Here is a 22,560-nt window from a genome sequence, read left to right on the forward strand (position 1 = left end):
CAAAACGTCAAATGTGCCAGAGTTGAAAGCCTACTAGGTATGGGGCTGGACAAATATTTTGTAAGTTTATGAGAATTTTGCTGCCATCTCCAACAAGACATTCTCAGTGAGCGTGAGAACCAAAGAGGCATCAAGAGCCGCTGGGAGTTTAAAAATATTAATGAATCTTAAGATGATTTTCTTTCCCACATTAGTGTTTTGCTTCCTTATTTAAAAACACAATAGAGTCGGCGTGATTCTTTTTTAAAGTAAGATTAAAATTACAACATATTGCCGAGTAATGACTTGTACTCCTAAGATTTCTGTCACAGACTCGACTCACATTCACGTTATCTCCTGTTGTGGATCCGGGGTGGGGGTGGGGGACCAGCCCGACTCCCCAAGAATGTACAGTAGACTCTGCTTCTTTCCCTCTACTCTCTACCTTGGGTTGCCAGGGACAAATTCAGGAACCAGAGAAATCACCTTCCCTGGGTTCTAGAAATCCCTTCGCAAGGACTTCTGGGAAATGTAGTCTGGATACTGTGACGTCACAGGGAGCTAACAGGTAACCCCCACTAGGTTTTTGCTTAACAGAGGGGTCTTCCCCAAAGTTTTGTGAGAGTCCTGTGCGGCCCTTACATTCCTGTTGTCTGTGATATGGAGGTTGGTTCAGAAAACAGCATAGCCTGGGTCTCTGTTGCCGGTTCCGTCTCAGAGGGAGCGAACCTGAGCTGGGTGGGAAGGCTGAAGCTGCTGCTTGGACCTGCCATGCTGTACCGGCTGGGACAGGTGAGGTTGCAGGTCGGGGCGATTGGGATTGTGTCCCAGGTGATGGTTTCCTTTGGACACTGCGTGCTGCTGTCGTGCCCTGGAAATGTTAGTGATCCCCAAAGCACACACAGGATGTGTCCTTGGCCCACAATGGTTATTTCAGCCTGTTGTTTTGCTTTGCTTTTTGTTTTTGTTTTTAGACAGAATTTCTCTTGGTTCTCATGGAACTTACTTTGTAGACCAGGCTGAACTGGAACTCACAGGGATCTCTCTGCCTCCCTCATCTTGGAATTGTAGCCATTCCCCATGACACCCAGAGAGTGTCAGCATGTTCTCATCTCACACTGAAATTGTTGAGCTATTTTTAAACTAAAAATACAGTTGCAACTTATAGAAGAAGGAGGCCAAATATTTTTTACCATGGACTACTGATGGCAGGAAGCCAGGGCTCTGGGCCTTCCTGAGTAATGGACACTCTGGAACAGTGGGAGAGAGTGAAGCTTGCAGTCTTGTTGCCCTGAATGCTGGATGTGTATAAGGATCATGTGGGCTACATCTTAGAATCCGAGAACATACTGTTTGAGTCGAGCACAGCAATACTTAGAAAAATGATCAAAGCTTATCTATACAATTATTTTAAAGGACCCCACTAATACATAAACTGCTGATATGTTCATGTATTAATAAAAAATGATATATAACTATTCTCGTTGGCCAATCTGGGGCATTACTCAATAAGACATGTATGTATATATATATATATATATATATATACATATATATATTCTGAAATTAGAAAATTTTGAAATAATAAAACAGCATAGCAAACATGAAGCTCAACTACAGCACACTGATACACGGTGTCAAATGTGTAAAACACACTTCAGGAATGATACAAATATCAACCAATACCCATCAGAGAAAGCACAGAAATGGAACATGACTAAAGAACAGCGAATTCTGTTCTATGTTAAATTCTCAGTATGATTAGTCCTTTGCATGCTGATTTCCCCATATGTTCAGAACCTTGAATATTAGGCCATGAGTTCTTCCTCTACTGTTCTACCCCTTGCCTCCTCCATCTCCTGTCCCTTGTCACTGTGCTTTGTGTCACTGCTGAACTCTGGACAAATGCAGGAAACCCAGATGACAGCCAGAGCCACCTCATCAGAGCTGTATCCTCATTTGATTTCACATTCATGGCTGGGCATGCTTAGTGTTGACAAGAACATTCTCCTTCACCAGGACTTTCTGCTGATAGAACTGTTTATGTGTGTGGTTTATAATATAAGCATATGGCATTAAATGGATGCTTCTGTGGATGTATTTATTTTACATTTCATGTGTCTTCAATGTATAGATCCCATATGGTCTTATAGCTTCTTTTACCTTTTTTCCCTTGAAGATGGGTCCATTGTGAGGTCATATGAGCACCTTTGGTGTGTCTGAAGAATATTACTCAGTGATGTGAGAAACAGTTCTAGCTCTCTTTCATCCTTACACAGAATCTAGATTTGTGTCCACAGGCACATGATGCCCGTGTAAGGGTTTCTATCACTGTGATAAAGATCATGAGGAAAGTCAACTTGGGGAAGAAAGGGTTCATTTCAGCTGACATCTTCAGGTAACAGATCATCACTGAGGGAATTCAAGTCAGGAACCAGTGCAGAGGCCACACAGGAACGCTGCTTATTGGCTGGTATTCCATGGCTTGCTCAGCCAGCTTTCCTATACTATACAGAAACACCTCCCTGGTGGGGTCCCACCCGTACTGTAGATATCTCATTATCAACACTAATTAGGAAAATGCCATAGGCCTGGCTACAGGACAATCTCATGGAGACATTTTTTTTCAAATATTCTTCTCTCTCCTCAAATAATAGTTAGTGTCAACTTGACTGGAGAACTATCCAGCAGAGTTCATCTTGGTACTTAAATGATTTTAGTGGTTTTAATTAATTTAAACTGTGATATCATGCATTGATCTTCATTTCAGGAAATGCTTTAAAATGAGTCAATACGTGAAAACGTCTCCGCCTGCTGGTAATGATGGTTACAACACCATAGCCACACTCCCCCCCCCCCCCCCCCCCACACACACACACACAAACCCTGTTAAGTCAGTAACATTTTCTAAGAAGCGTCAGAGCTTGAGTAATGTCAAGTAGCGTTGCAGTTAAGTTTCCCTGAGGGACCCACTACAGATGCGACACTTTGCTTCAGCGAAGACTATGCGGGTCTGCTCTGGGCGACTGGGAAGCTCCAGGTTGCTGTCGTCCTACCCCTCCCCCACCCCCTACATCCCCCTTCCGCCCTCCCCCCACCTTGAGCAGGCTGGCTCAGACCTTGTTTGCCTCGGTTGCTACCTCACGTAGGGTGGAGTCTTCTGACCTAGGTCAAGTCTTTTGTCTGCAAGAAGCTACCTGCTGAGCAGCGGAGCTGTTTTCCTGACAGATCCTGACAAAGCGAGATCCTGGCCTAGTGGGGGATGTGTTCTTTCCCCTTTAAAAATCAGACCCGAGAGTTAAAGCTGAGCCTTGATCAGAGAATTTTGTCTTGACCTGTTATTTCTCTCGCCGCCTTTCCCATCCAACCCAGCTTTCCTTTCAGGAATACAGTAACCTGTGGCCGCTGGCGGCTAGAGTTGCACAGTACTCGGAACTCAGAGGTGCCCCTCTCAGAATGATACCATGGGGCCCCCCAGACTTCTAGAGACTGTGGTGTGGCCCCTAGCCCCCACGGTTTAGTGAAAGTGACCTTTTTACATTATGCATGCTTTCTTTGAAATGAGCATTGCTTCTCATCACTCTCCAGAGGGCAAATTCTTCACCCAGTGCCTCCGGGTAACCCAAAGGGGATTGATGCGATGGCTAAAGAAACATTGTTTCTAAAAATAATTATCTTCTTTTGCTTTCTCAATTTAATTTTATTTTTTAATTCAGCTATGTGCATTGCCATGGTTTTTGAAGTTTGACTCGTCCCCTTTACTGTGACCAGTAGTACTAGGATACTCTAGAGATGTCTTATTGTTTGTCCTTTTGCTTTATTGGGGATGAACTCAAGTCTTCAAGAATGTTAGGCAAGCCCGTTTCCACCAGGCCACACTGGCATCCCTGTCAGAAGATTCTGATAGATGTATTTCGACTATCTTGGAAACTTCAGTTCTACCTGGTTGCTCTCTTATCTTCACTCTACCATTTTACAGCTTTGAGTTCTTTCCCAGGGCCGTAAGAATACTGTTTCCCCTGGGGGCTGGAGAGATGGCTCAGCGGTTAAGAGCATTGTCTGCTCTTCTGAAGGTCCTGAGTTCAATTCCCAGAAACCAACCACATGATGGCTCACGACCATCTGTAACGAGATCTGGCGCCCTCTTCTGGAGTGTCTGAAGGCAGCTACAGGGTACTTACATATAATAAATTTTTCTTAAAAGAAAGAAAGAAAGAGTACTGTGTTTGTGTCCCTGACTTCTCCTCAGCCATACTCAGTACTGTCAAACAAGAATGGGCACAAAGTCCTATTTTCTGTGCAATATCTTAGTAGATATGTATATGGCTCTGTGGACCACTCGAGTATCTCCTGTTCGGCTCGAAAGGGAAAATAATCACTTTACTAGGGGAAGGGGGCTGAACGGGATATGGGAAGAGTGTCTTTCCTCAGATGTGCTTACTGATTAAGATATTGGCTGGCCATGAGGTGCACATCTGTACTGCTAGTACTTGAGTGATGGAAGCAGGAGGGTCAAGGGGTTAAAACCAGTCCTGAACAACACAAGTCACTGAGTTAGAACCAGGCTCGAGGTGTGTAAGACACCTTGTCAAAAAAAAAAAAAAAAAAAAAAAAAAAAACAATTTAGAATTTTGGGAAACAGAAACTCAGCATTTCTGGGCTCATCTCTGAAGAAGCATTATTTTATGGTAGGTGTCCATCTTGGTTTCAAATAGCTCTTTGTCCCTGACCCAAGCTCCAGGAAGAAAGATTCCCAGAAATCCCACTTGAGCAACTCTCACCCAGAAATATGCAGCTGTGACCATCAACTTATGATATTACTATTTTTTTTCTTTTGGCTTTGGTAACTTGCTCATACAGACGTTTAAAAATCATTTTGAAGTTGTTTTGACTGCCTAATCTTGAGCAGAACAGCTCTTAGCTTGCTTATGCAGACATTCAAGATCTTGTGCAGATATTCAAGGTCTTCTTGCATCTTTTGCCTATAAAACACTTCCCATGTCTGCATCTTCCATCAGACAATAGTATTCAAAAACAACCATTCAGATGCTAGGAGGAAAATATATTGGGTTCTTTGCCAAGCTCATGGGTGGGGGAAGCCTCAATCTGGTCAGTCTTTGAAGGACTCTAACATAGTCAGGTGAGGGAGTTAAATTGAAACTGCTGTTTCAAAGCAACCTGATAATGGTGCTGTATCCATGCAGTATCTCCATAAATATTTCTGCAAAATGAACGAGCTTGCCTTTGTCTTCAAAACTGGTTTGTTTTAATGCTAATAACGTATGTTTCTTAGGTTTGAGGAGGTAGGCTAAATAAATTGGGCAAAGAAATGCATGCACCACAGAAAAATTACATTATACTCTGTAATATCTTCTGTGAGCTCTCTTTAAAGTTACACATAACTCATTTCTTGTAATTTTATTTTATTGTTCTATTCCTATGACTGTGTGCTTGAAATAAAATTGTCTCTGCAGAAAAAAATACGCTTTTTCTCCTTTGCTTAGCTTTTCTATGAGATTAAAAAAAATCTTTGAAGCTTTTCTAAACTTGATGTTGTTTGACTCTTTCAGTGAGATATGAACACATATTTTTTTTTCACTGAAGATAGTTCAGAGATCCAAGTTTATTGTCATTACTTTCAGGAGCATGGGTGACTGAAAAGCAAAAAAAAAAAAAACACTTAAAGGCCTACCCCATGATGGGTGACAATGAACCAAATTTATAAGGCTGGTATTGTGTGTGTAGCATTCAGGAAGCTTCTTCAAGGAGCCTCCTATCTCCAGAAAACATTGACTACGTATGTAGTCTTGGGAAGAGGTCTTGTGAGTTCAGTAAGACTTATGAACTTCCTGAACCTTGTAAGTTTTTGTATGAGCCACCTGCTTCCCTCCAAGAGTGAATGTTACAGTTAAATGAAATAACCATAGGAAACAACATTTCTTCTCCAGGTTCTCTGAGTCTTTCTGCCCCCTTTCCATGACTATAGATGGTTAATTATTTTCTTCACATCTGATAGAACATTTTACTACTATCTTACAGTAATAGTCCATTACTCTAAACATGGAGGGAGCTCCAGCTCAGTCCCAGTTTGGTTTCTCCATGCTCTGCAGCCAAAGCCTGTGATAGTCTCAGCAGCAGAGCCTTCTTATCTACATTGGCATACAACCAGCATCCGAGACAGTAGCCTTGTGCTATGTAGGGCTTAAGGAGTTCCACTAACTCTAATGGCAAGTACCCTAACTCTGACACTGGCATTTTAAAATGTTTTATTAAAAAAAATTATATAGGGGCTGGTGAGATGTCTCATCGGGTAAGGGCACTGACTGCTCTTCCGAAGGTCCTGAGCTCAAATACCAGCAACCACATGGTGGCTCACAACCACCCATAATGAGATCTGACACCCTGTTCTGGTGTGTCTGAAGTCAGCTACAGTGAACTTATGGATAATAATAAATAAATCTTTAAAAGAAATAGAAAAAAAATTATACAATATATTTTTTTTGATTTATTTATTATATGTAAGTACACTGTAGCTGTCTTCAGACACTCCAGAAGAGGGCGCCAGATCTCGTTACGGATGGTTGTGAGCCACCATGTGGTTGCTGGGATTTGAACTCTGGACCTTTGGAAGAGCAGTCGGGTGCTCTTACCCACTGAGCCATCTCACCAGCCCCTACAATATATTTTGATATTCTTTCTCCTTCCCCAACTCCTTCCAGATCCACCTCAACCTTACTACCTACCCAAATTCACGTTCTCTCCCCCCCCCCCCAAAACATTTCCAAGAGGAAAAACAATAAAAAGCAAAAACAAACAAAAGACAAACTTAAAAAGAAAAAGAAAATAAGACAGAAAACACCAAAACAAAACAAACAAAAGGGACACACACACATCAGTTTTGGGTTGCCTGGTCATGGGCCTGCCCTGGAGTGTGGCTGTTATGCCCAGCGATACTCTACTGAGGGGAAGATGATGGCTTTCCCAGCAGGTGCCAACTATAAACCACAACTTGATTATCGGTGTGGTTTTGTGTCCACTAACTCTGCTTAACACTGGGATCTTCACTCATCAACCTTATTGCTTTGGAGGATGACTTTTTCAATCACATAAGGTGCCTTCTACATCCAAACTCTGGAACTGCTGTGTATTCTATTCCTCCAGTTACTTTTCCTAACAATCTACCGAACACTTGTTGATTGACATTTTTTCGAGGATACCTTTAAATTGATAGAGTATGGGCAGGAGCTCTGGGGAGCCAACGCTGTCCTCTCTAACAAAGAGACAGTAGGTCTTAATAATCAGTAGCAAGGGCCATAGATGAAGAGTTAGTAAGCTCTAATACAGCATGAAAAGTTCCTATTTCCTATTTATTTATTATTTGTTAAAAAAAAAAAGCAATGTTTGTACAGTGGCACAGATGGAACAGGTCACTATCTCACTTCTGTCCCATGGAGCCCCACCCCCACCCCGGCAATCCATAGTTGTTTTCTATGAACCATCCAGATTCCCTCTTCTGGGATACTGCTACCTCTGTTGAAGGGCTACTGCACACTTGCTTACCTGCAATCATTTCCCTGGAACTGTTATAGAATTAATGCACCTTCCAGTGAGAAATCACTTCACATACTTAGAGGTTAATAATGGGAAGATCTCGTTTATAATAGCCCACACCTTGGTTCTATCTAATATTTAAGAGGGAACCAGCTTCCAACGGCCCTAGGCTAATTACATTCCACATGGGCTGCCATTCTTAAATCTCTTTCAGGTTCTGGCCCTTGATTAACACTGTGAACAACTTAAACTGAGGCAGGAGATGGCAAGCCTGTCCACTTAGGCAGACAGGAGATTTACACAGTGAAGATATTACCAGAAATATTTCTCAAGTACACAAGTGTAGTTCTTTTCAAAGAGTTATTACCAGGGTCATCCTGCCCACCTGGCAGAATTAACATTTTCCTGATAAGAGCACTGGGGACTTGATGGCAGCCCAGGACTTAACCGTGGCTGTGACCCTGTTCTGTCCCATTGAGTAGTTCCTTAGAGGCGTGTTTTTAGCGATGGGGATGGATCTAATGGCCTGTTGTAAATCAGAGTTGTTGTCCTTTGTTATGGGAATATAGCGCTTGCTCAGAAATCCTCTTACTTCAGGCTTTTCATGCGTCATGGCCAGCTCTTACTGCTCATCTTGACCCAGGACACTGAAAACAGACTGGGCTCTCACCTGCCACATCCATCACTCAAGTCAGCTCCCAGGACCTGATGGGCTCTGGGATGCTGTTGTGGCCACTGCTTCTCCATCATCCACAAATAACTACTACTGCATAGGACGGATGCCAGCCAAATAATATCCACTGCAGTAGACTTTCTTGCAAGGGAGAAATGCCCACTGTAGCACTCTCTAGGAGGTTAACTACCTATTCCTATACCAAGCTTAATCTTTCTCACCTGAACTACTTTTGAGTTCACATCTTCTACCCATTTGGTGAGCTCATACTTAGGCCTTAATGCCTCCCGAAGACTCATATTCAAAGCATTTGATTCTCTGTTAGTATTTTCCCCTTAGAAGTTTTGTTTAGCTCAATCTTGGCACATTTGCATTTGAGTGACCCAAGCAGAATTCTACACCTATTGTTTGTTTTTTTGTTTGTTTTGCCTCTCTACCCCCCAATGCTTTAGAAGTTTACTTAACTGGTTTGAATGTCTAAATCATTCCCACACACTGGAGCCTCTCCCTCCTCATTGATCAAGCTTCAAGGAGTACCTGCAGTATGATTTCTGCATTTAGCCTCTTTAAGTGGTGTTTTTTCCAACTCTTCAAAGTCTGTAAAACCCTGGAGGGTTAGCATTTTATGGTGGAGTCTTCTGACAGATGGAGTGTGTTAGTTAGGGTTTCATCACTGTGAAGAGACACCATGAACACAGCAACTCTATATAAAGTAAGTGGCTGGCTTACAGTTTCAGAGGTTTAGTCCATTATCATCATTACAGTCGGAAGCATGGCACTGTGCAGGCTGACTTGGTGCTGTAACAGCCAAGAGTTCTACATCTTGATCCAAAGGCAAGGAAGATTGTCTTCCACAGGCAGCTAAGAGGAGGTTCTCTACATTGGGTGGAGCTTGAGCATAGATACCTAACAGCCCATCCCCCACGGTGGGGCACATCCTCTAACAAGGCCACACCCCCTCCAATAAGGCCACACCTCCTAATAGTCCCACTTCCCGTGGGACAAGCATATTCAAACCACTCCAGTGTAAATAGGGCTCCAGGTCTTCTCTCATCTTGTTATTCCAGGAATTGGATTAGGAATGAATTAGCCCTGGTTATTTCTTGATTCTCACAGCCAGAACCAGGGTCAAGTTCGAGTCTTTGTGGCTAATCTATTGACTAATCTACCTGCTTAGGATCTATAACCTTGATGCCCTGGTTAGCGTCACAGGTCCCTGGATGGTCTGCGTTAATTAACTACAGTCCAGCACTGGTAATTGATAAAATATCACACTGGGGGGGGGGTGGGTGGGACAGAGATGGATCCTAAAGCTCTCTAGGACATTGAGCCTGTGGGACAAATTTCTTACCTGTTGGATCTTCAGAATTTTGGTCTCAGGATTTTTTTTAGCATGCTGCTTGAGTTATATATACTGCTGTATATTCTCCCTCTAGATGCAAATGGATTTCTTAATATCTCCTACACTATTCAATTGTTTTTTTCTAGGACCTCGAACGAAAGTACACTTGAACATAGATTAGAATTGCCCGAGTAAGAAGGATCCAGCCACAGGACTGAGAGTGAGTACCTGCTCGCAATTAGAAAACATTGTGGAAATGTGTTTACTTACCCTAGGGCAGAAGGCTTGAGAGAACACACACACACACACACACACACACACACACACACACACACAAGATTGACAGGGGAGTGGCATCTGCAACGCTCTGCTCAGCACCCACATGATTTTACACTGTGTCTTGTCTGGAACCCAATTTCCCCTTGTTCCCCCTGTGCCATAGATGACTGTGGCTAATTCTGCTACTTGTGAGAAAATTTTTGTTAGCATAGTGGTTTAGCAAGTTTTATTTAGCAAGCTTAGTATATAGCTAATCAAAATATATGTCGCTCTGGGTTGGAGAGGAAGGGTGGCAGGGCCTCCAGGAATAGAGGGGATATAAAACAGTCAACCTGCAGACTGACATCTGCTGGGATACATACAGTAAACATACATACAAGCTGCTTCCTTGACCACTTCCTGCAGTGGCCCAGCACAGGGAAGCTCTCTATGAATTTTACTTTACTTGTTAGTCACTTGTGCAGTCTGTAAACTTTGTACTCTCCTTCCTCCATTCTGCAGTGTTTCCATTGGCTAAGAGGTGAGTGTGGTGGCTGGTGACTTGACTGTGCAGCTCAGCTCCGTGCAGCCAGCCCTCTCCACCCCAACTTCACCTTCTTACCTGGTGGCCAGGAACTGGAACAAGCCCTGACCTCAGGCAGATGCTGGCTTCAGACGGCCTCTTCCTGGTTTCAGAGCTTCCACCAAACTGTTTATTCCCTCATGGACTCTGTATTTATAGTTTCACAATTATTTAAACACTGGGAAATAATCTGACCATGTTGAAGAAGTTTCAAAATTCCCATCTTGTGGATGCAATGCTTGAGTCGTTTGGAGAGGGAATGGTCAACCTGAGCCAGGCATGTGTTTAGCAGAGCTAGAGGTGAATATGGGCCCTCTTTCCAAACTTGAGTTTCCCCATGGAGCTTTCTCCTCGAAGTGGTTACCCAGGAGTAAAACCCAATCTCACGTGGCAGATTCTATGTGCACAATGTATAAAATGGTGACAATTTCCTCTTGAGAGACCACACATGAATAAACACAGAAAATTCATAGCATACAATAGTTGAACTCCAACCCTCACCCTCACCAACAGCAGGGACCTGTCGCCTGAGGACCTACCGCAGGGGTTATCACTGGGAAAGGAAGGGAGGAGATACAGCCACAGGCCCCAGTGAGAGTGCAGAGTCAAAATAACAGCCAGCACCAACAGAGATGCTAAATCTGAAAGAGGCCATCTCACAGGGCTCCACCCCCTAGACAGAGAAGTACAGTTAACTAAGGACAGCTAAGGGAGAAAGGTCATCCTCGGAGGCCAGACCTAAATTGTTTATCCAGTACCAAGTGGTCAGCAAGTGTAACAATAATAATTAAAGGAAAGTGGGTGTAGATTCAAGAGTGTGAGTGGGGAGGACATGGCTGAGAGAAGGTGAGGGAAGGCGAAAGTGATGTAGTTACATTTTAATTTTAAATTTTTAAGTAAAGGTTTTCATTTGTTGGTTTTGAAACAGCATAGGCAGGTGGCTCTCCCTCTCTGCCTAGGGCTCTCCCTCTCAAGGATCCTTGGAGACTTGTGTCTCAGGCATCAGAGTCATCAGGTTCAAGCAGCCCCTGTCCTTTGTCAGGAAGCTACATCCTGTGCGTTGAGTTGTCTCTGTGTTAAATGGAATTTTGTCAACTCAGTTAATTAGTGTCCAGAACCAGAAAATGTATTACTGGAACAAGCTTACATCTGGCTTTGTTTGTTTGTTTGTTTGTTTGTTTTTGCTTTGAAGTATCTCTAAACATAGGCCGGCTCACAGCCTTCAGTTCAGTTGAAACCAGTCTTCACCTTGGTTAGAGCCACAGTCCTAGGGGATGCCATGTGTAATTCTATAATTGTCAGGGCACAGATGAGGCCCAGGTTCACTGACTTTCAGCTATGCTTCCCGCCCCCAGGCCTCAGCAGGCACCCGTTCTGGTTTAGGAGTAGGGGACTGAGTGTTCCAACCTTAGACTCGGAGGTCTCAGCTGGCGTCTTCCATACCAGTTCTATGGAGAGTGAATCTTTCTCGACTAAGCTGGGATTTTCTTCCTTATTGATTTCAGAGACCTTGGAACTTGGACCCTTCCCTATTAAATCCTTTGAAGTTCAGCAATGACCATCACCTGTGAGTCCCAAGACACTACAGAGAGCAATTTAACAAAATAAAGAGCCATCATGTAGAAAGCTTTCCTTCCTGTAAGTCAGACTAGCATGGAATGAAAACAGTATGCACAGTCAGCCCCACTTAGCATGCCTCACCCAGGCCCACATCTGTCATCTCCACATCAATCCAGGCACCATTTTCTACACCAAATGGAGATTTTTAAAGCAGCGGTTCTCAACCTGTGGGTCCCCGACCCTTCTGGGGGCCACTCAACCCTTTCACAGGGCCGAATATAAAATAGCCTGCATACCAGATATTTACATGACAACTCATAACCGTAGCAAAATTACAGTTGTGAAGTAGGGATGAAAATGATTTTATGGCTGGAACATAAAACTGTATTAAAAGGCCACAGCATTAGGAAGGTTGAGAACCACTGCTTTTAAAGGACCTAAAGTTCAAATGTTTGTTCTTTGATTTTACCTCATTACCAAACTGACTTTTAGGCTGCTGTGTGTGCTGTGTTCCAGAATGCTTCTACAGTGGAGAGGGGGCCAAGCAGACAGATGGTCTGATTTGGCATTTTTCAAGGGAGTTATTGATTATTCCTGGGTTATTTTGGAAACCGCCTACCCTTAGCACTAAAAGTCCCATAGAATTAGTTCTTTGCCCTAAGAAAAGCTTGCTCCTCGAGGAAAAAGCGACTTGTCATTTCCCTAAGCAGAGCATAAGATGGGGTGGCCAACACAGGGGCACCATCCTCACAGGACTATGTGGCTGCTGAGGAACTTGATGCATTCTACTGACAAGGAAGAGGTGGGGTAGGGCAGCTCACAGGGTTCTTGTTTGTCTTTATACTCTAGTAAACCAAGGTACACTATCAAATTATCAATTACCCAGGAGGGTCCCCCTGTTCCCACTACAGCGCCATCAAAGCACAAACTCACAGTGGCTGTTTTCACTTCAGTCTTTTTCAAAATTAATTTCTCTGACTCCAAAACTAATTTTCTTCTAAATCTGAGGCTTTGAAGTAATGCAGGGTAGGAAGACAGAAAATTATGGGACTGTGTAATGATCCCCTCACTCTGGACTCTGGTTGAAGCTCTTTGCCAGATGAAAAGCAATTCTGATACTATTAGCAATGGCCCAAGGCTTCTCTCCTCTCTCAGCTGAAACCTTTAATTTTCTAGGAACCATGCGGGAAATCCCATTTATAGCAAAATGGCCGTACTAAATCCCTCGTGCAGCCCGTGTGGCTGCTGGTTTTACGTCATCAGATTATAATCCCATCTAATACAAGCCCAGAGTCGCCCTATCATCTCAATTATCAAAAAGGTAGCGAAAAGGAAAAAAAAAATCTCCTGCAACTTTTTGAGAAGTAATGTGAGAGTCTCCCAAGGTGGGACACGTGACTAACATAGGTGGGACACGTGACGAACATGGTGCTTAGTTGAGATCCTCCCTTGGGAAGCCCATTTCCACCCTTGGGCATGGCTCACTTTCTGTCACTCTTCCATGAATAGCCTCCCCTGCTCCTGAAGCGCCTTAGATTTTCCTTAAGTGCTTTTCCTTCTGTTTGTAACCAGTTCTGATTCCTGCCGGTTGGTCCTAAAATGCCACCGAAGCCATGAATCCTGGGTTTGTCTGAGCTGAGGTTCCTAAAAGATTAATAGAACTCTGTAGGTTGCTGGGTGTGACATTGTGGAGCTTGTTGGTTCTATCCTTGAAGACAGGAGGACAGTTAGTGTGTGCTACTTCCACATTGCAAGGATGGAACTGGAATGGGCTGGAAAGCACGGGCAGAACTTTCTGTTTTAGGCTTACAAGAAGCTCCTCCCACCCCCCCCACCCCCACTTATTTTTGTTTGGGTTTCATTTTTAGTGTGTTTACTTTATTTTAGCTCAGCCTGAAGCTTCACTGAAGTGTTAAAGTAGATCTCTGTACTCCATGACTTTTGATGATTCCAAAGCTGGGCCTATCCAATGCTGTTGAGGAATATCTCAATTTACATTTTGATTCCACTTTCTGCAGGAACAAAATTTCTATTCTCATTCATATGCACATTCTAAAACAATGACACTTATACAAAGTGCCACGGAGGTGAGAACAGGAAAATAGTCACCCATGTGTACAAATACCCACTTACAAATTGAACAAATGATCTGACCGGCATCTTGGTACCACAGATAATGTTTTATTTAAGAGAAAACAAAGCAAAATGTGACTGTGTGCAATCACATGTGTACTAACTAACTTGATTGTGTTCGATTATTTCACATTGTAAATGTATTTTAAACCATCACACTGTATACTTGAAATTTATTAATTTTTACTTACTAATTATACTCCAAAAGGCTGAAACTATAGAACACAAGGAAACTGGCTTGCTAAGAGTTGGTTTTTGTTGCTGGAATAAATTTTTTGAGATGATTAGCTTACAAACAGGAGTTTATTTAGACCCGCAGTTTCTGAGGTTGCAGTCCATGGTTGCTTCGCCCTGTTGCTTTGGGCCTGGGATGAAGCAGTATTACATGGTGAGGAATGAATTGCTGACCAATTGCACCTATACCCATTCAAAATGCATCATCTTCCGGAACACGAACGGCCTTCGGGGTTGGGGAGGAGGAAGCACACATGTGAAGAAAACCAATTCTTCCTTCCCCTGCAGCTGTCATTTGTGAATAGGTCCTGAGCTGAGATGGGACTCCATGAGCCCACCAAGCCTGTGTATGCTGGGATTTTGTATACTCAGTCATTGCTTCCGTGAGTTCATGTGTTCAACAGACCCTTCAGCCTATCAGATACTGTCTCAAGGCAGTTATCAGTCATATCCATCAGATACTGAAGGTGTCTGTCACATCCATCAGACACTGTCTCACTGAGGCTATCTGTCAAGTCCATCAGATACTGTCTCACGGCAGCTGTCTACTATTTAAGGCTCTTACTGTCTTCCTGCTCTCTTCTAGGTGTTGTTCTCTGTATTAATCACCATTCACTGTAAGACGAAACTTCTCTGGTGAGGTTTGAAGGATGTACTGATCTTAAATCTAATCAGAAAGCGATTGACTACCTTAAAACATCCATACCACTACTGCATCTGTGGGATATCTAACCAGATAATAAATACATTCAACAAAGCAGTCTGGGCTTCAAAGGAGGAGCGATACCAGGGTCTTTACCAGACAAGAGATGGGAGAAGACTGCTCTTGGAGGAATTCTCTGCTCTCCAGTGGAAGTCCCTAGAAGGATAGAGACTTTCTCAAACTGGCCTAGTGAAACTTACCAACTCCTTAAGGCACTCCTCACCCCTATTAACATACTAATATGTTAGTAAAAGCTAGCTGTTAGAGCACCAAGAGCAGCATCCCCTGGTGAGACCGTTGGTGAGCCATGCAAGGGCCTTGGTTACTTTGCATATCAATACTCAGCCAGGCCAAGCTAAGGTTTCCCAAAAGGCAGGTCTCTTTTTCATTTATTTATTTATTTATTTATTTATTTATTTATTTATCTTTGTTTTCTCTACAGTTTTTAATCTGGTAGATAAGAGTATAAGGAAAAGAGGTGGTCCCTTCCTAGGACCCGGTGTGGAAGAGAAAGAGGAGCCTACCAAGGTCCCAGGATTCTCTCTAGTGACCCTCCCCCCAACCCCCCATCCCTCAGAAAGCCTCCCGCTATACCCTACCTTTTAAGGTTGTTATTGTCTTAGACCCAAGTAGGGGGTCTAAGCAGTTAATGAGTTGGAAGGCATCTTATATCCCAGCCATATCATTCAGATTTGGAAACTCCTAAGGTCAGGGTGCAGGCAGAGCTGGCTTTCCGGAAGCTTCTCCCCCTCAGGTTTACATTGTCTTCCTCACCTGGTGTTTGCAGGTCAGAGCTTTTGTTTGCTGTGTGCCTGCACTCTTTCTTCTCCATTGTCTCCCCCTCTTATCTTGAGCACTTACCTCAGTGAGCTGAACTTCTCCCTTGTTGAGGACTCAGTGTCCAAGTTCATAATTGAGGTTGGAACTGTAGAGTATGAATTAGCAGAGGGTACATTTAAGCCCATGAGACAGCTCATGATTTTTTTTTTTAAACCACTCTTTGTCTGACAGACATTGAAAGCATAGATAAAACACATCTTATCATCACCCCAAGTCTCAGAGGAGGAAGCAGGTCAGAGGAAATGTGAGCCTTACTGGTGTGTGTGTGTGTGTGTGTGTGAGTGTGACTGTGTGTGAGTGTGACTGTGTGAGTGTAAGTGTGTGAGTGAGTGTGTGTATGTGTATGTGTGAGTGTGTGTGTATGTGTATATGTGAGTGTGTGTGTGTATACAAAGTTGCATTGACTCACAGAATAACCTATGTACTCATCACCCACAGACTTGGAATGTCCCGTTCTTGTCTCTGTAGCAAAGATGCCAGGCCACTAAGCAAGTTCTTCAGGAGAGCCTGTGAAATTTAGAGCTCTACTGTGATGGCCCTGCCTGTGCCACAGACACTCAACATCAGTCCTCTCTGGACTGCCAAGGGATGGATGACCCCAGATGTTAATACAATGCTAAATACATTCAGAATGAATCGCACCCTGCTTTTCATAGGGCTGTCTCGCATAATTAGTTATACATTACTTTGTAGGAGTAGAGTCAAAAATCTCCAAGGACAGTGGCAGAAAGGAGACAGAAGCTATTGGACGTATTTGGTTTTTTTGTTTTTGTTTTTGTTTTTCAGCAAAATAAGCTGCAGTCAGCAAGACACCAGCAATATTTTGTTTTGCTAATAAATACTATAAGCAAACTGTGTGTTTTCTAATGACTCAGCACCTGAGTTTCTAAAAGTAAATTGCATTAACTGCAATGATGGTCTACATATCTAGCATTTTCCAGCTTGTCTTTCTCCTGCCTTTATCACTCATCTATATACAAGTCATTTTCCACTGTGACATGCTGTTTATCATTCAACTTTAGGAAATTTCTTTTTGCTGTTTTAAAGAACAAAATGGAATGTGAGTGTTAGCATTTTGTCTAGTCTCCTCCCCACAGTTACCAAAAAGGGCTGCTTGGCCCCCTCCTCTCTCAATTGCCTTCTTGCTCTTGCTCTGTCCCCTTGTCCAGCCCCCCACACTCCCCTCCTTTATCTGCACTCCTTCAACTCCCCTGCCTATTATGCCCTGAAGAAACTAAACTCTATTCTATACTCTGCCTTTGTGTGGCTGGTCCCTCATGGGAAAGTGATGCCTCAGCGTGGGCCTGCAGAGGCAACTCCTTCTCCCACACCTTACTGCACCGCCACCAAACATATTCCTTCTTTCGCTTTAATTTTATAAAACACAACAGTGAGAGAAGGGGGTGGGTGGAGGCGGAGGCAGGTTGGAGGGAGAGGAGAGGAGAGGAGAGGAGAGGAGAGGAGAGGAAGCTGAAGGAGCAAGCTGTGGCAGGGATAGACACTCCTGCTTTGAACGTCAATTATTAAAGTTCCCTTCCCATTGATTGGTCCCAGTCACACTACCAAAGCTGAAGCACTTTATTGTGACTTGGGGTTGAATTGTTTCTCATAGGCACACGTTTTTGATCCTTGGTCCCCAGCTGGTGGAGCTACATGGGAAGGCTGGGTGACCTTTAAGAAGCCTTCTTGGTTTAGTTCTATACCTCATGTTTTGATTGGGTTGTTTGGTTTTTTTTTTTTTTTGGTGGTTAACTTCTTGAGTTTTTTGTATATATTTTGGATGTTAGCCCTCTATTGGATATGGGGTTGGTGAAGATTTTTTTCCCAGTTTGTAGGTTGCCAATTTGTCTTTTCAACTATGTCCTTTGCCTTACAGAAGCTTTCCAGTTTCATGAGGTCCCATTTATCAATTGTTGATCTTAGAGCATGAGCCATTGGAGTTCTGTTTAGGAAATTTCCCCCTGTGCCAATGAGTTCAAAGAACTGAGGAATTCACAACTGAGGAATCTCAAATGGCTGAGAAGCTCCTAAAGAAATGTTCAAAGTCCTTAGTGATCAGAGAAATGCAAATCAAAAGGACCCTGAGATTCTACCTAACACCAATCAGAATGACTAAGATCAAAACCTCGGATGACAACATATGTTGGAGAGGATGTGGAGAAAGAGGAACACTCCTCCATTGCTGGTGGAATTGCAAACTGGTACAACCTCTCTGGAAATCAATCTGCAGGTTCCTCAGAAAGTTGGAGATAGATCTACCTGAAGACCCAGCTATACCACTCTTGGGAATATACCCAAAAGATGCCTCACTATGCCACAGGGGCACTGGTTCCACTATGATCATAGCGGCCTTATTTGTGATAGCCAGAAGCTGGAAACAACCTAGATGTCCCACAACAGAAGAATAGATACAGAAAATGTGGCTCATTTACACAATGGAATACTACTCAGCTATTGTGAACACGGACATCCTGAGTTTTGCAGGCAAATGGATGGAACAAGAGAATGTTGTATTGAGTGAGGTAACTCAGATCCAAAAGGACATGCATGGTAAATATTCACTAATAAGTGGATATTAGCCCCCCCCCCAAAAAAAAAGAAAAAGAAAAAGAAAAAAAAAGAAAAAAGAAAACAAAACAAAATGTTCAGAATACCCAAGATACAGTCCACATAATTCAAAAGGCTCAACAAATTGAAGTGCCCAAGTGAGGACACCTCAGTCCCACTTGAAAGAGAGAAGAAAGCAATCACAGGTGTGGAGGGAGGGAGGGACCTGGGAAGGAAAGTGGACCATGTGTGTGTGTGTGTGTGTGTGTGTGTGTGTGAGGGGGGGGGTGGGCATGGGAACCTGATCTGGTATTAGGTGAGGGAAAAAGACTGAAGCCCTGATGGCCAGCAGAAAGAATAGAGACAGGCAACCTCAGGAAATAGGAAGTTGGGGGAATGAAAATTAGAAAGAAAGAAAGAAAGAAAGAAAGAGAAAAAGAAAAAGAAAAAAAAGAAGTGGAGCCTTATTGATGAAAGTGGGTGTCTTAGTTGGCGGTTCTGTTGCTGGGAAGAAACACCATGATCAAAAAGCAAATTGGGCAGGAAAGAGCTTATTCAGCTTACACTTCCAGATCATAGTTTAACATTGGGGGAAGTCAGGACAGGAACTCAAGCCGGGCTGGAACCTGGAGGCAGGAGCTGATGCAGAGGCCTTGGAGGGGTGCTGCTTACTGGCTTGCTGCCCCTGGTTTACTCAGCCTGGTCTCTTATAGAACTCAGGATCATCTGCCAAGGGGTGGCACCACCCACAATAGTCTGAGCCCTCCCCAGTTGATCACTAATTGAGAAAATGCCTTACCATGGGATTTCATGGAGTCATTTCCTCAACTGAGGGCCCTTTCTCTCTTATGACTCTAACTTGTATCATGTTGACACACAAAAGGGGTGGTGGGCCATGAGCATGAGATTTACAGGCTGGCCCTACTTCCTGTCTGTGCTCTGCTTACTTCGTGTGATGTGTACTCTGACCTGGCACTTCCTGCCACCATATCATCCCTGCCTGCTGCCTTGTCTCCCCACCATGGTGGAATAATCCTGTTGAACTGCAAGCCAGAATAAACCCTTCCTCCTCTCGTTGCTTTTTATTAAGCATTGGGTGATAGCATTGAGAGATGTAATTAATAAGACGTGTACATATTTTTCCTGGAATTCTGTGCCATAGTGAACATATTAAACATTAATAAGTGCTTAAATAGTTATTAACTCTTTGTTTTTAAATGAAAAAGTTAGAAAGGAAAAGGGGCCCAGAGTGGGGAAGAGATTTGATATTTCTGTCTGTCCTCTTCTTCCTCTTCCTCCTCCTCCTCCTCTTTGTTTTTGGTTTGTTTTTTTGTTCTGTTTTGTTTCTGTTGACATAGTTTTTTTTCTGTAGCCCCAGCTGTGCTAAAACTGGCTCTATAGACCAGGCTGGACTCGAACTCACAGAGATCCATCCACCTGCCTCTGTCTCCCAAATACTGGGATTAGTAGAATGGGCTGCCACAACCAGGAAGATCGCTGTTTTCTGCTAATCAGTGGCTCCATTTACTGCTGAGAAATGATAAGAACTAAGAGCTTGTAGTAGTTATAAAGTTGGGGGTATCAGGCACGAGTCACTTGCAAAGGCCTGGAAAGTTTTCTTGCATATCTGTGGATATGGAAATCTTGTTCTCTTAACCGTGCCTGGGAACTTGCAATTCACCAGAAGCTTCAAATAAGTAAAATGGAAAAGAAAAATGGTAAGGTAGGTACATCCAATTCAAACTGAAATATGATCTGAATCTTTATACAATTTCATGTGTTAGCCAGGGCTGTGGGCAGTGTGCGGATTTTTCTGTTGCGTCTGGTTGGAGAATGTTTTCAGCTGATCCACAGTGCCATCTTCAGGTCTGTGAACACAGCTGTGAACATGTCGGCAAGGTATGACAGCAAATGTTATGGGGTAATTGAATCTTTCAGGAATAGGAACCCAGAGCTCCGGCGTGTGCCCGTATTTGGAAACAGGAGCCTCACAGGTATAATTAATTATGATGAAGCCACTAGAGGTCCATCAGGTCCCGCGTGTTTAAATCAGTCTTTCTGAAGTTTCTTACAGAAACATGCTCATTTTTCCCTCTCGTGAAATAGACACAGTGGGCCAGGCGTGGTGGCGCACGACTTTAATCCCAGCACTCGGGAGGCAGAGGCAGCCGGATTTCTGAGTTCGAGGCCAGCCTGGTCTACAAAGTGAGTTCCAGGACAGCCAAGGATATACAGAGAAGCCCTGTCTCGAAAAACAACAAACAAAAACAACAACAACAACAAAAAACCCAAAACAACAACAACAACAAAAAAGTTTTGATTCTATTGGAGAGTAGGCGGGTTCATTTTAAAAATATTTCCCGCAAGCAACAGCAGTGTCTGCTGCTTCCACTGCATTTCCTCATACATGTGAATTTCTGATTCATGAAAAGCCAGGTCTCCAGGGTACAGCTCCCCGCCTCAGAGGGTCAGCGGGTAATAATGCAGTCACAATGAGGCGGTTTCTTGCTTTTTGTGACAAAATAAACCACCTACCAAATGGCTCCTGAATGGGTAAAGAAAATGTACCAACGCATACAGTTAAATATTTAGCTAAGAGATGCGCCACGGCTTCGGCTTCGGCAGGGACTGGCTGTTCGCTGCTGCTGCTTGAGCGCCTCCAGCACCTTCCCTACGGACTCGCAGCGCCGGTCGGTTGGCCCCTGCTCCGCGGTAACCATGTGCGACAGGAAGGCGGTGATAAAAACTGTAGACATGTCGGAAGAGATGCAGCAGGACTCAGTGAGGTGTGCTATCCAGGCGCTGGAGAAGTACAGCACAGAGAAGGATATTGCGGCCCATATCAAGAAGGAGTTTGACAAGAAGTACAACCCCACCTGGCACTGCATTGTGGGCCGGAACTTCGGTAGTTATGTGACATACGAAACCAAACACTTCGTCTACTTCTACCTGGATCAGGTGGCCATTCTTCTGTTCAAATCTGGGTAAAAGCGTGGACTGACTGCATCCTAAATGTCAAATACCAGAGTCCGGATCTTCAGACTTGTTAAGGGAATGCCTCGTCCGAACCTGTTGTGTTCTGTAGAGGACCTCATTCTCTGTACAAGTTTGTGGTTATAAAATTAGTGAAACAGCTTACATTTGTATTTATTTTCTAGCCCATACTTCTGTACCCCAGTTTTTTCTCCCTCAGGTCATTCCTTTAAAAATAAATCTGGCGGAGATGGAAAAAAGAAAAGAAAAAAAAAAAAAGAAGCCTAACACAGTTGCACATGGGAGGTGGGTGTGGCGGCGGGAGATTAAGTTCAAGAAAACAGACCAGCCTTGTTTCCCTTCCTTTTATTTATGAGTTTTGACCTTGAATAACCACTGTTGGCCTTGGAGCTATGTTTTCTCTATAAGAAATATGCATTTGTCTTTCAAATCTTTTAGGACAATTATAAAATCCAGTGTTGTATGTTGAAGTCTATCATAACACATGCTAATGAGATCACTCATGCCCACCGAGATAGCTTCACTGTCTGTTCAGGCCACAAGATACTTCTTATGACAAGACACTTGAGGTATCTCCATTTCAAAATATTATTAACAGGGCTGGAGAGATGGCTCGGAGCTTAAGAGCACGGGCTACTCTTCCAGAGGTCCGGAGTTCAATTCCCAGTATCCATATGGTGGCTCAGAGTGGCTCATGAGCATCTATAGTGAGATCTGGTGCCCTCTTCTGGCCTGCAGGCATACATGCAGGAAGAATGCTGACTACACGATAAATAAATAAATAAATAAATAAATCTTTAAAAATATTATTGGCAATTTAAAATATATTCTAGTGTTTCCTTTTTACCTCTTCCTCCCTCCCTCCCTCCCTCCTTCCCTCCCCTCTGTCCTTCCTTCCTTCCTTCCTTCCTTCCTTTTTAAAGCAGAAAGGGAGAGATTTAATATGGCCACACTGGGAAGAGGAGCAAAAAAAACTGTCTTCCCTAAGTCCATCATTGGGGATCCTAACGTGAGGATTTCAGCAATGGATGAAAGCCCCTGTAACCCTGGGAGCCACTGTCACCTACTGTATTGTCTGAGTGGCATTGTTTCCCCTGTTTCTGTACTGAGAGCTAGAATGGCATCTTTAATATTTAATATTCCTATTTATACCTTGTGCCCGT

The 22,560-nt window shown here is 43.4% G+C and overlaps 1 protein-coding gene and 1 long non-coding RNA gene across 2 annotated transcripts; both read left to right on the top strand.

Moving 5' to 3' along the window:
• The first annotated feature begins 594 nt into the window (after window positions 1-594).
• Window positions 595-11,968, top strand: LOC110308542. Its single transcript, XR_002379567.2, has 3 exons — window positions 595-771; window positions 9,692-9,765; window positions 11,892-11,968. It is a non-coding gene; the product is annotated as an uncharacterized LOC110308542 (long non-coding RNA).
• Window positions 11,969-20,945: 8,977 nt separating this feature from the next.
• On the top strand, window positions 20,946-21,533 carry LOC110308474 (dynein light chain 1, cytoplasmic-like). Its single transcript, XM_021180932.1, has one exon. It carries the CDS (start codon window positions 21,122-21,124, stop codon window positions 21,389-21,391), a length of 270 nt encoding a protein of 89 aa, XP_021036591.1. The 5' UTR covers window positions 20,946-21,121; the 3' UTR covers window positions 21,392-21,533.
• The last annotated feature ends 1,027 nt before the right edge of the window (window positions 21,534-22,560 follow it).

The sequence above is a fragment of the Mus caroli genome, chromosome 13, assembly GCF_900094665.2.
Source record: "Mus caroli chromosome 13, CAROLI_EIJ_v1.1, whole genome shotgun sequence".
NCBI classification, from domain to species: domain Eukaryota; kingdom Metazoa; phylum Chordata; class Mammalia; order Rodentia; family Muridae; genus Mus; species Mus caroli.